The sequence below is a fragment of the Plectropomus leopardus genome, chromosome 13, assembly GCF_026936395.1.
Source record: "Plectropomus leopardus strain MGB_pleo_1.0 chromosome 13, ASM2693639v1, whole genome shotgun sequence".
Taxonomy (NCBI): domain Eukaryota; kingdom Metazoa; phylum Chordata; class Actinopteri; order Perciformes; family Serranidae; genus Plectropomus; species Plectropomus leopardus.
In genome coordinates this window covers 18,730,764-18,743,315 of record NC_142188.1, presented here as the reverse complement: position 1 = coordinate 18,743,315, position 12,552 = coordinate 18,730,764, and the positions used below count along the sequence as shown (strand labels likewise).

Genomic DNA, 12,552 nt, shown 5'->3' with positions numbered 1-12,552 from the left:
ACAGATGTAATCCCAAAGAAACATTTAGTACAAAGCTTTCTTGTGGCAACATATTTGCAGCTAATATTAAACACCGACTTCTCTCCCCTGATAGGCAGGGCAATTTCTGAAGCTCGAGAAAATAGATAAACTGAGGATACAGTAATTTTATGAAAGAAAGCCCCTCTTAAATACTTATATTTCTCACAGTATAATAAAAAGTGAGATTCTGTCTCAACCTCTCTTTTATGATAAAGTAAACACAGCCTCCTTTGGGAGCCTGTTCCGCCTGTAACGGCCTGTTCCGTCAACATTTTCCTTATTTTCTATCAGTTATTTTGGTTAGGCTTTCTTTATTTAGGGTTAATTATAATTCTTATGAACTATGACCCTGTTAACACCCCTTTTGGGTGATCCGATAGCAAGCGGACTGTGCTAAATACAAGTGTAAATGACCACTGAGTTGCATTGTGATCCGATCACTCAAGCCACTTGCTGAGGTGGTCTGGAATGTATTTGACCACATATATCTGTTAGTGTAAATGAGTCCTAATGCATTTTCGAAATGGTGGTTGTTTTGGTGACAGCATGTTAATGCTCTCTAACTTTTTAATTAATAATTTTGTGTTGAGCTGGACAAATAGAAGGAGAGTGTTTAATTCTGCTGACAGCGATACCTCCAGCTGTACTGACACAAACACTAATGTGACTAACAGAAATGCTACAGAGCAGCTAGCAAAAGTGAGGACATAGAAACTGTGCATTTGGGAGTAATGAAATCTGAACGTAAGCGGTCAGCTGGAGATGCAAGATAGACACAGGTGTGAGCAGTGATGTGTCTCGGCTGTCCACTTGTGTTCAGATCACTGAAACACATGTTAATACCAGATCTTAACAGGCTCTTTGTCATTTGGTGGTTTTGTTCCAATATTTGACTTAAGTTTTCTTTGTTTTGAGATGGTGTGGTTAAGCCTTTCTCTTTCATACACACAGAAACACATCACATTACTATACGCATTCAAAACTTCCCTCACCCGTACTATGCCGTCTGCACAACCGGTGACGATGACGTTCTTGGCATCCCACTGGTGTCGCTGCGTGAAGCTCACACACAGGATGTCTGCCCGAGGCCCGCAGGAAGTGTCGGTGCAGGTCAGCAGCTGACCCTTCATGGTCCACAGGTAGAGCAGAGGTCCTGCACATGACGCTATCTCACCCTTGGACAGAGTAACATGATGTTGACGCCCAAAGATACACACAGAGCACAAAAAAGCAAAACAGGCACAAAGAGGATATGCATGCTGCCAACAATGAGCATCCTCTCTTCCTCATGCTGTGAGCTGAATGAAGGGGAACAACATGACGACAGCGGGCCAAAAATGACAAAGAACAGAAGAAAGAGAGGAAAGAGAGATTTTCAGAGAAGAGTAAGGAGAGAATTACAAATATCAGATTAAGAAGGTGGACTTACTGTGAGTTCATTGATAGCCAGTGCAGAGACGCTGGTTGTGTGTCCTGCTAACTGGGTGACGTAGCTTAGCTCCTCCATATCCCACAGGATACAGGTGAGGTCACTGGAGCCACTAACTATTATGCTGTGGATGTCAGACACAGCCAGGCATGTCACTGAATCTGTGTGACCGTATAACGGCTGTGGAGAGACATTAGGGCTGTTACTCTCTCTCTCTCTGTGCAGACACGTTCTGGATGTTCCTGTTTAATTTCTGATGCAAACAAACATGCAGACAAACTGACCTGTCTGAGTTTCATGTGAGTGAGTTTGTCTTTGCTCACAGCTACATCCCACACACACACCACAGTGCTGGTTCCTGCAGTGATGATGGTCGTCGAGTTGGGACAGGCGGCGCATAACGTCTCCCCCCAGTCACACAAACTCTCACACACAGCAAAGGTCTAGAGTTGGACATATATAAGTATACCAGTAAGACTTTGTGTATGATGGAGTGACTGTATGGGTATGTTTCAGCATTTTAGCAGTTTCATTACTTTCATAGGAACATAATGCAGACTTGTACGAACCTGGTGGTACTGGGACCATGCTGTGTGTGTATCTTGTTTATTAAAATATTTTTTATTTTATTTAATTTATTTCTTGTTTCTGAACCATTTTTCCTTCTATATACTTTTATTTACTTGTTATCTGTTATCAGATGTACATGTATCTATTTATCATGATTTAGGTTTTTTTTTTTCTGTTGCCTAGTTAATTTCAATCAATTATTTGTGAACATGAGCACCTCTCTCTCAAAGCCAGAAAACAGCAAAAAAAAAAGTCCAACTTGTGATGTCATCAAGTATAAAGTCAGGAGATGTAAATTTTTTCCCAATTTATTTTTCTAAATCCTCTGTATTCTGCAATAGAGGCACCGCAACAAATATAGATTAACTTTATAAATGCATTTAAGGGAAATTCCACGAGATTGATTTTGAATATGTTTTTGATATATTCTGTGGAACTAAGATTTGTATAAATGATCTGGACAGAGGTCATGTCTTTATTTAAATCTACTTGTTTATTGTTTCTTCATGTTTTATATCCATAAAGACAAATGGCCTGAAGGGAAACCCAATATTCACCACTTTAAGAACAAAATTAAATTTTACTTTGAAACATGGAAATGACTAAAAAACACAATAAGGACTATAGTTATTTTAAATACTTTAAAACCCTTTAATTTTAAATATTTATATGTGAACATTTAGTTGTTCTTTTTTTTTTAACTGAATTAATCCATGTTTTTGTATCATTTTATGGTGACTGAATAAAGGGAACTGAGAAGAAAGATCGTTCCCTCTTCCCTTGTCCATAGAGTCGTCCCAGACTTTAAACTTGATAACATCACAAATTTGCGTTTTAACATTCTAGTTTCTGGATTTAGGAGATCACATTTATACATTTTTTTGTATTTTCTTAAACCACAGGAATAACATGTATTATTTCTTAAAATGGGCGTAGTCCTACTTTAACCTTATCTTATTACTCCCAAAAGTATCTTGCAGCATTGTGTGTATGGAGAGTGTAAAACCCCCTAAAAGGCCGTACAAAACAGAAACCAAGACATTGCTAAAATATCCCATACACAGTGTGTGGAGGGTTAGCGATGGCACTGCCAGACATGGACAGTACAACTATTTAAATAGCTGTTGAGAAATCAGTTGACACGCTAAGGCAGCAGTGTGTAGTGCTATAAAGTGAGTGAAAACTTGGCAGATCATAAAGATCGCCTCACTGTAAGAGGCTGTGTGTGCGTGCGTGCGTGCGTGCGTGCCTTGACCCACAGCCAGTTAGATGCTCCATATGTATGTAATTAATTTTTATTTCTATAAATGTGTGTAAGATTGATATTGAGCACTACCTTTTTAATAAAAGAGTAAATTGTATATAGTTAACTTTTCATTCATTTATTGATCCAAATCTCACATTTAAAAACAAATCTCTACTTCGCGGGCCTGCGCAGGATTTGCATGTCAACTGGGTGGAGCTGGAGGGTTGTGCAATAATGCAAAAGATGTAAAAGTCATCTATGTACAGCCTGACATACATACCTTTTCTGTGGAATAGTTTCCAAAGGCACAGCTGTTGTCAGGGAAGCCCCAGCTGAAGAAGCAGCCCAACAGAGGCGACAAGAGGAGGCGGTTTCTCTCCAGGACCATGACCTCTTTTTCCAGACACAGTATCTGGCCTACTGGGCCTCTCGACAGCTCTGCGGGAAGGTTTACAGTGTTACTGAGAGTGGGGCACCATCAAGGAAGAAGTTGTGGAAGAAAGTAAGAGGGTGGTTATTATTATTTTTTTTTATAAACTGTCAGTTAAAACAAAAAAAGTTCTGGTTTAAAAAATAGAAAAGGTGACCTCATTCTGCCTTTTGTGTACCGGAATAAACTTGCCTGGCCAAATAAAGGTAATGGCTCTTCAAAACCTTCACATTAAAGAGTTTGGTAGCTTGGTAAACTTGCAAAGGATTTCATTAAATTGACCTCAGCAAACTGGGCAATTAAAACAGCTATTCCCAGGTCAAAACAAGCTGAGGTTCTGTCCTGAGGGGACTCCTGCATCCTGGACAGCACAAGGTGTGTGTGTGTGTGTGTGTGTGTGTGTGTGTGTGTGTGTGTGTGTGTGTGTGTGTGTGTGTGTGTGTGTGTGTGTGTGTGTGTGTGTGTGTGTGTGTGTGTGTGTGTGTGTGTGTGTGTGTATGCGCGTGTGCGTGTGCGTGAGGGTGAGGCAGCAAGCTGTAATTGTGCCTGTAATTGACCTATTCATGAAGGAACAGGCAGAAATCATTATATGCTATCACCGGTTTTTACTCTAAAATCCCAAGAAAGAGGTTGTGTCTGCATCAGTCTTAGCGTTCCTCCTCCTATTCATCTCTATCTGCTTATTGATCAGATCAGACACTCTAAGATTTAATATGAAATGTAATATGCAGGAATCTCTCCCTGAGCATTCGCAGATTCATCTCCTCTCCCTCAGTGGGCCTGTAGGGATATTCAGATTATTAAGTAGGGCTCAGCGGAAGAGTCATCTCCATATTGTGGCTCTAACAGATAGCTCACTCTCCACTTCCATAGTGTAAATTAATCTATGGACATTCTTGCTCCGTTTCAACGATCCCCCTGAGACCTGGGCACATCTTGTATAAAATAATTGACATCAAACGGCGTAAAATAATATAAAGGAGGAAGAATACAAACAAAATGCAGATGGCTATACCTGATTGATTTTAGTTTACTCAGCAGAAAATATATATGTTTATTCAGTTGTTTGGAAATATCTGTCATAAGGGTTTATTATGATTTGCTTTAATTTTACACATTAATTTAAAGAAAAAGACACAGATAAGGGTAAATATGAAACTACAGTCAGCTACCAATTACCTTAGCTTAGCATAAAGTAAGTCTTAAGTCACTTAAGTAAGTGGAAACAGTTAGCCTGGTAGTGTTCAAAAGTAAAAGTGCTCCCTAATTAACATGCTATGGCTCATTTGTTTAATGTGTACAAAAAGAAAATAGCTTCATATGGAGCCCCGAGAGGGGTTTCTGTCTCTTTATCTAATTTTTGACAAGAAAGCAAAACAAAGCACATTCCCTCAAATATTTATAATTTCTTTAAAAGGACAGCTCACCCCAAAAAAAAAAAAAAATGTATTTTTCCCTTTTACCCGCTTTGTTATTTACAAATCTAGGTTTTTTTTAAATGCGATTTGTGTTGGAGATATCAGCCATAGAGATGTCTGCTTTCTCTGCAGTATAATGGAACTAGATGTCACTCAGCTGAAGGTGCTCGAAGCGCCAAAAAATACATTTAAAAACTCAACAGGAATGTCTCTTCAAGAAATCATAACCCAGTTACTCAAGATAATCCACAGACTTTGTTCTGAGCAGTTTCATATTAGAACTATTTTCTTTTTACTGAATCACACCCACCGGCCGTATCACACCGCAGAAGGAAGTGTGCATCAACTGCTAGCTCACCTAGCACCACTGAGCCAAGGAGGACATCACTTGCGTCTGCACTGCCCGCTGTCTCAAGCACGAGACTCTCATTCATGTGTATATGCACCCCTTTTTCTGCGTGGTCATATGGTTGGTGGGTGTAGTTCGGCGATGTGAGCACCATAAACCGAGTGCCATCTAGTTCTATTATATTCAAGAGAAAAAATCTCTACCGCTGATATCTCCATCTCTCAGCAACTCACACCAAAACAACCTAGATTGATAAATGCCATATATATGATACATATTTTGGGTTGTTGTGTGAACTGTCCCTTTATGATTAGCATATTTGCTGTCTGAGCTTCTCCTTAATTGTGTAGCTGTACCTCTGAACGGCTGCACAGTGGTCTTCAGTTTATCCAGTTTGAAGAAAAATGGAGTCGGATGTGGTGATGATCCTTCTTTCTTAGTGCCACTGCGAGGCGGATGTGGCTTAGTGAAGAGCTATGAGAAAAAAAGAAAGGATTCACAAATAAAGATAATTTTTCAAAACAATATCATAAACTTACATAAAACTTGTTTTATTATCAAATTCCTTTTTACCTGTTTGGGAACCTGGCCAAAGTTGCTGACATATCCCAAAATTGTGCTTTTGATGAGGGGGTCCTTGGCATCCTGCCGGCCTCTGTTAGCATAAAAGTAAGGGTGGAACGTGTTCACACTCTCTACAGCGGCAGGGCCTTGCTGCCGAAACCCGAAAATCAAGTCGATCCACAGGTGGAGCTGGGCACTCACATAGTCACTCTCCAAGGCCTGAGGGAAACAGTGCAGGAGATTGCAGCATAAACTGAGACCAGCTAGCCAAGTAATATTATAAAACTACTACACATGCACTGTGCGGTCTTAAAAAAACAGCGTTCTGCTGAGCTCATTGTTATTACAATGGGACCAAAACCATCAGTCAAACTGCTAATATGAGAGTTTAGAAACACAAGAAACTTCTACAAGAATGCACAACAAATAAAATTATTCAGGTACAGTATGATTTCTTCCAAAAGTCAATTTAGAAGAATAGAAGAGCAGGAAGGTGGGCTGCATTATGAGCATATCTTCATGTTTGAATTAAAGAATGATTTGGGTAGAATTAGCCAGAGATTGGTTTTGAAGAGTTAATAAGGTAAAGTGGGCATTATGACCAGCATGTGTATCCTTGCACCCAATCTTAATAAACCTATCCTGGAATAACAGAAAAGAAAAAAAAACATCTTAACAAGGATATATTGTCCTGAGTTAATTTGCCTATGGAAGAAAAAAAAACAATCTTCTAAAGTCACTCATTTTATGAGAATGGTGGGCAATATGAGGAGTTCAGTAGATTACAGAGTGATAACCATCAGAGATGCCCCAGGAATGGAAAAAGGGAGGGTCACACTGAAGAAATCAGACCAGCATAGAGAAAAAAAAGCAGATATACAATAACCCCACACAGGGAAAGAGCTGAGAACATATTCAGCCAAAACAGCTGGCAGACATAACAGTATTATGAAAAATAGAGTCTTTTTCCTGCTCTGAATGCTGTTAAATAGGGTTGTTGTCCTTCACTGTCAGTCATCTTAACTTCAGATGCATGCCTTTTCAGAGATTTTCCTGATAACAAAAACAACTGGTCATTATATTTGAAAACAGTCCGTACTAAAAGAAGTTAATTGAACCGGACTCAATGAGATGAGATGGCCTTTAGAGAATATAATGAATGGCTGTTGTTCTCTTATACTGTGGTAGAAATAATGAAGACAGTCCAACTGCAATCAACAATCTTACAGTGCGACTATCACAGCGGATACTTATTTCAGATACAACAACATCTTCTGTGTTTATACATCAGTTCGTACTGACAAACATTATTAGGTCTCATGGGAAAAGTTACTGTATGTAATAGAGGGGGGGGGGTCACTGACCTCTCGCTGGATTCTGATGAACTCTTGCGGGTCATCTTTTGCCCATGGAGGCAGCTCCACATCTCCCAGAGCGGTTCCATCCTCCATACAGCCTGTAGAGATATGGATATACAGAGCAGACAGCATGCTGGGTGACATTCAATCACTGTGTGTCATTCATTAAAGGACTTTTAAGACACCATGTGGATTTCTTTTACACTGGTGAAATTATGGAGCAATGTTTTGATGACTGGTTCCCTGTTTTATTTGTGTGCTCAACCAGCAGACACACAAGGACATGCATGTATGTGCATTAGAACCTGAATAACGCAACTGACAATAACACAGGTTCATAATGCAGCAACAACAATGCAGGTTCACACTCAAAAAAAAAAAAAGATGTCTAAATGTTTTATGTTAAGGGGAAATGCAATCCATGAAGCAGCAACCTCTGGGTCAACATGAAATTGCCAAAAACTGCAGTTCCTCTAATGGCCACTTGAGGCTGGCTCCAAAAGCGAATGAATCCCCATAGACACCCATGTTAAAATGCCCAACTTTACAGCAAAAAACGTGTTAACAGCCTGATACAAAAAAAGGTTATGGTCTCTGAAGCCAATTTCCCCCCTACATGACAACCATACAGGTGGTGATTTTTTATATTACTCACTTGTTTGAATTTTATTCAAGCATAATCTTATGCATAATTACAGGTGGGGCTGCCTTGAGTGACAAGCTGTCTATGGATAGTGCCCTCATAAAATTCAAACGAGTTAGTATTATAAAACTGTTCCTCCTGTACAGCTGTCATAAACAGGGAAATTAGCTATAGATACCAAAAACATTTTTTTGTACCAGGCTGTGAACATGTTCATTCTGCTGTAAAGTTGTGCATTTTTACATGGAGGTTTATGGGTGACTGATTTGCTTTGGGAGCGTTCCAGAAACTGCAGTTATGGCACTTCCGTGTTGGTTTCATTTTCAAGCCCCGGAAGTTACCACTTGGTCTTTTCATGGTATTTGTCCACAGTGAGAAAAAAAATACAATCATAATCCTTTGAGGACAAACTAACAAAGGTGCTTGTGCAAGGTAAAGAATTCAGTTTCAGTCATTCATGTAGCTACACAGAGGATGATTTTTGAGCCTGACCCAGCTGGATGTGGTTGGAGTTGAGCAGGAAGTCAGGCAGGTAGAAGAACTCTGGGATCAGCTCTCTGACGTCTCCCGTGTTGTCTCTGGAGGCCGACTCCCACTCCTTCTTCACACTGTAAAACATCCGCTCTGGGATATCGAACCCTCCCTGCGGGGGACGAGGCACAGCACAGTCAGACCTCCGGCACACTGTTGGACCAAACTTTGCAACAGGCATTATTAATAAAGTAGTCCGTAAACTGTACTTTATTTCCTTCATTGTGTTATGCAAGCAGGAAATATTGGCTACTATTTGAAGGAAGCTTTTCATCTTTCTGCAAAATTCCATAATCTATGATGGAAACCTCATGAGAGAGAATGTAATTTAGAGTAAAACAATTACCTCAATGAATGAAAATAGCATATATACGAGTAAACTCGGTTAGAGATGGAAATCCAGTTATGGATATTACCACACACCCGTTATGTGCTTCAGAAGACAAAAAGGCTCTGTAATTCACCAGACTAACATCTTTATTGCTTTATTCGGACTATCAAATATGCATGCTTTTTCATTATAATCAATTGGATGCTGTATTGTAATTTGGTAACATCGGTGGCTATTTGCATTGGCGTCTTTTAGATGCTTTCTGTAATTATTTGCATATATATTGAAATCTCCCTATAATCTGCTTTTATACCAAAAAACAGGATGTGGAGCACTGAAAATAGCTCCTCTTAGAGTCACATTATTAGCAAGACTATGTTTGAAAGTAAAAATGATGAATGTCAATGAGCATCTGGAGCACTGGGTTTGCAGGAGGGTTTGTGGGTTAGTGAAACAAGACCACACCTTTAATGATCAGCAGTGATCGCATTCAGAATTCGACCTACATTATACTTTTATACATTCATCATTTCCTGTAATGTCTGTCTGTGTACATTTATGTACATGTTAGATGGGACTTGTATTTACGCCAAAAAAGACATAGTGGCAATGGAAATCTTGAGCTGTGATTTTGTGCTTTAGATTTTGTTTGATTCATCAACAAAACACCTCAAGTGATAATTAAAGGGCTCAGAAAATGTCATCCTGTTTCTCATCATTCAGTAAACTTACTGTATTTATTTTACCATTTTCAGTTAGGTTGTAGGTCCCGTTTGTAACATGGGGGGGGGTCACAGGAAACTGGCAGCTCGGGGCCCTCCCCCAGGAAATTTTAAGAATCAAACACATAATTTCCTGCAATCTGGTGAATTCTTCTGCATCAAGTTTTGCCTTTTCTGCATCATTTTAAAGTAAAAATGCCTATAATTTAAAATCCTCTACTACTTTACTGTTTTATTGTGAGGGGATGAGTGTATACGTTCTGAAAATTGAGGGGGTGCATCCCCCGTGTCCTCCCTGAAATCCATACCTATGAGTATTACATGCAATAGACGGATTTTAATGCAAAGGCAGAAAGCAATACTTTGGGTTATACAGGAAAAAAAGTTTCCATTTTATATTCTATGCTTTTCTGAACACAAAAATGTATCTGATTTCTTTTGGGGGTTCATGTTTTTTTTGTGGGAATGAGTGAGTAACATCAGCCTGAGGACGGTCTTGTAAATTGAAGCACTGCAATAAAATTAGATATAAACAAATTATTTGGAGCTTACAGCATGCAGACCTCCATTATGCCCTACGGTGAAGTATTTTTTGTCATTCACCTGAGTGTTTTTGCCTGGATGTGAGTACACTTGGTCCTTTTGCCAATGGCTCAGTAAGCCAACAATCCATGCACATTTTTCATCTCGACCTGCCTACCGTGGGGACTGAGCCAACAAATGTTATCTTATAACAGCTTAGTCATTTTAAAACAAAAAAACAAAAACTCACCTGCAGTGCCTGGAAAGTGTGTGAAAACGGCTCCATCCTGACAAGAAAGGAGGCTACGATGATGGCTGAGGAGTAGTGGGTACAGTAGTGGCATTGTGTCGACAAATCTCCTGTAGAGAAAAACTGTGATAAATAAAAAAAAGTACAGTGAAAAGCAACAGAAAAGAAGAATGAAAGAGCTGAATACATATACCTTCACCCTCTATGTTCTCAACCTCTTCATATCTTTCAATGAACATCTGTCTTCTTTTCTCTGTCTGAGCTCCCATCGGCTTCGAGAGGTCACGGAAAGTTGCAGGATTTGACAGATCGAGTGTCTGTCAAGGACAGAGATGAATCAGACCTGTAACACCTCCAATAATATGAACGCTAAGGACAAAAATGTTACGGTGTGTGTTTGATCTAACCTCTGACTGGTAGTCCGCTAAGACCCAGGGGAAGACTGGATACTGCATCAGGTCGTTGTATGTCCTCCCAGCAATGGTGTTCAGATGCATCAAGTACTCAAAGTTACTTATTTCCCCTTTCTGGAGGACAGACAAGAGTAAAATGAAGTAAATAACAACCTTACATAACACAGGGATAGTTATAAACAAAAGTGAGCTACTATTAACATGGACTACTGTACTTTGGACATCACAGTATTCTGCATGCTTGACCTTTTGACATTAAGTGTTTAAATGAATATTTCCAGATCACAAATAAAATATATATATATATAATTTTTCCTCCTTTTTATCTTTAAAGAATCCAAGAAGCATCCAATTTATTTATCTGAGAATTATCATTGTGAGTTTCAAATGTTCGCCCGTGGATGGACAAACGCAGCGTTGGTGAAGGTTTTGTGTCCGGACGCTTCAGGGATGGGAGAACATGTGTCTGCAAAATACTATTTTTAGGGTGATTTTAATCATGATAAAGCTCAGTAAATACAAAAAAAAAAAAAATGGTCATTTAGTGTTTTAGGTCTCATCTTTCATGAAGTAATTGAACCTTAAATTATAAACTTTACCCTGCTGTCAAAAGATGGAGAATAACTACATTATAGTATTCTGAAATAACAATTATACTGAATTCCATAACACCTAGTAAAAAAAATAATAATTTCAGAGCATTTAAATGCCAGCTGTCTATGATACTGTGGGTTAAAAACAGCAGGAATCCAGACACTGTGTCTTTTGGTACTTTTTTCCTGATTTCTCTCGAATGATTGTTCCAAAAAGTATCAATCTAACTCATAAAACCATTCCCCATATACGAGGTAAGCAATCAAGTTTTGTGTGCGTAAAGTGTCCCAAAAACAGTGAGTCCACGTTAATGTCACATCTATTCAACATTCTGTCAGTCTGTGCTGATGTAAAAGGAGTAAGAAATGAAACTGTATGCACAAATATCTGTGACAAATGTTTATTGCATTACCTGCCATTTAACAAGGGCTGCCTTTTCAACCACAGGAGCCTTCCTAAAGCACAATAAAAAAATACCTTGAATTAGCATCAGAGTCTGATTACTGAGCAGTGCCCGCCAACACAAAGTTACTTGCTCTGTTGCCAAGCAACCCATGTTGAGATGCAACACAGCAGGGTTGTGAAACAGCAGAGCGGAGGTGAGTGAGTGTGTACACAGCTGTAGGAGCAGTTATGGGACTGAGGTGAGCTACAGTTTGTGGCATAAATAGTGAGTAGAGGTGTGGAGGATGTAGCACACGTTGCAATCCGTAGATAGTGAGGAAATTTATTTGTCTGATTAGCCTCCATCAGCAAAGTGAGCTATTGAAAAGAGGGAGTAATATTTTCCTTTTGCAGTGTTTTTAAAACACATGGAGAGGTTAATGATCACTGTTAAACAAGGAGCACCTGCCTTTCACATTTTTGTCACAAAACAGTTCACGGACGTCCAAGAAAAATGTAAAGAGCTAAAACAAAGTTTCCCCTCCAGCTGTTTTTTCATTTAGTTAGCGTTAGCTGTTTGTTTAAGGAGTGTTGTAAGATGATCCTTTTATAGGCATTCACTCATATAAAGACACAGACTTAAAGGGAGAGGTCAGGGTTTTTTTTTTTTAAGTCGGGTTGTATGGGGCATCTAGCCATAAACAGTGTATTACATACAGTAGATTTCAGTCAGCATGTCCCCCAGGCTGAAGTTCGGCACGAAAGCTAAGCAATGTA

The 12,552-nt window shown here is 39.3% G+C and overlaps 1 protein-coding gene across 4 annotated transcripts in view; it reads right to left on the bottom strand.

Moving 5' to 3' along the window:
• wdfy4 (WDFY family member 4) overlaps positions 1–12,552 on the bottom strand; it is a 59,063-nt gene that overhangs the window by 2,620 nt on the left and 43,891 nt on the right. For 3 of the 4 annotated variants that reach the window (XM_088086952.1, XM_088086953.1, XM_042501735.2), the window contains exons 50-61: positions 11,804–11,846; positions 10,792–10,911; positions 10,578–10,701; positions 10,385–10,494; positions 8,521–8,671; positions 7,392–7,483; positions 6,037–6,246; positions 5,820–5,937; positions 3,547–3,704; positions 1,735–1,893; positions 1,451–1,630; positions 1,014–1,196 (exon numbers count right to left, since the gene is read on the bottom strand). In XM_088086952.1, coding sequence (XP_087943078.1) covers positions 1,014–1,196; positions 1,451–1,630; positions 1,735–1,893; positions 3,547–3,704; positions 5,820–5,937; positions 6,037–6,246; positions 7,392–7,483; positions 8,521–8,671; positions 10,385–10,494; positions 10,578–10,701; positions 10,792–10,911; positions 11,804–11,846 — 1,648 coding nt within the window. Of the gene's footprint in view, positions 1–1,013; positions 1,320–1,450; positions 1,631–1,734; positions 1,894–3,546; positions 3,705–5,819; positions 5,938–6,036; positions 6,247–7,391; positions 7,484–8,520; positions 8,672–10,384; positions 10,495–10,577; positions 10,702–10,791; positions 10,912–11,803; positions 11,847–12,552 lie in introns of those variants that run through there. The other variant, XM_088086954.1, reaches the window with a different exon arrangement.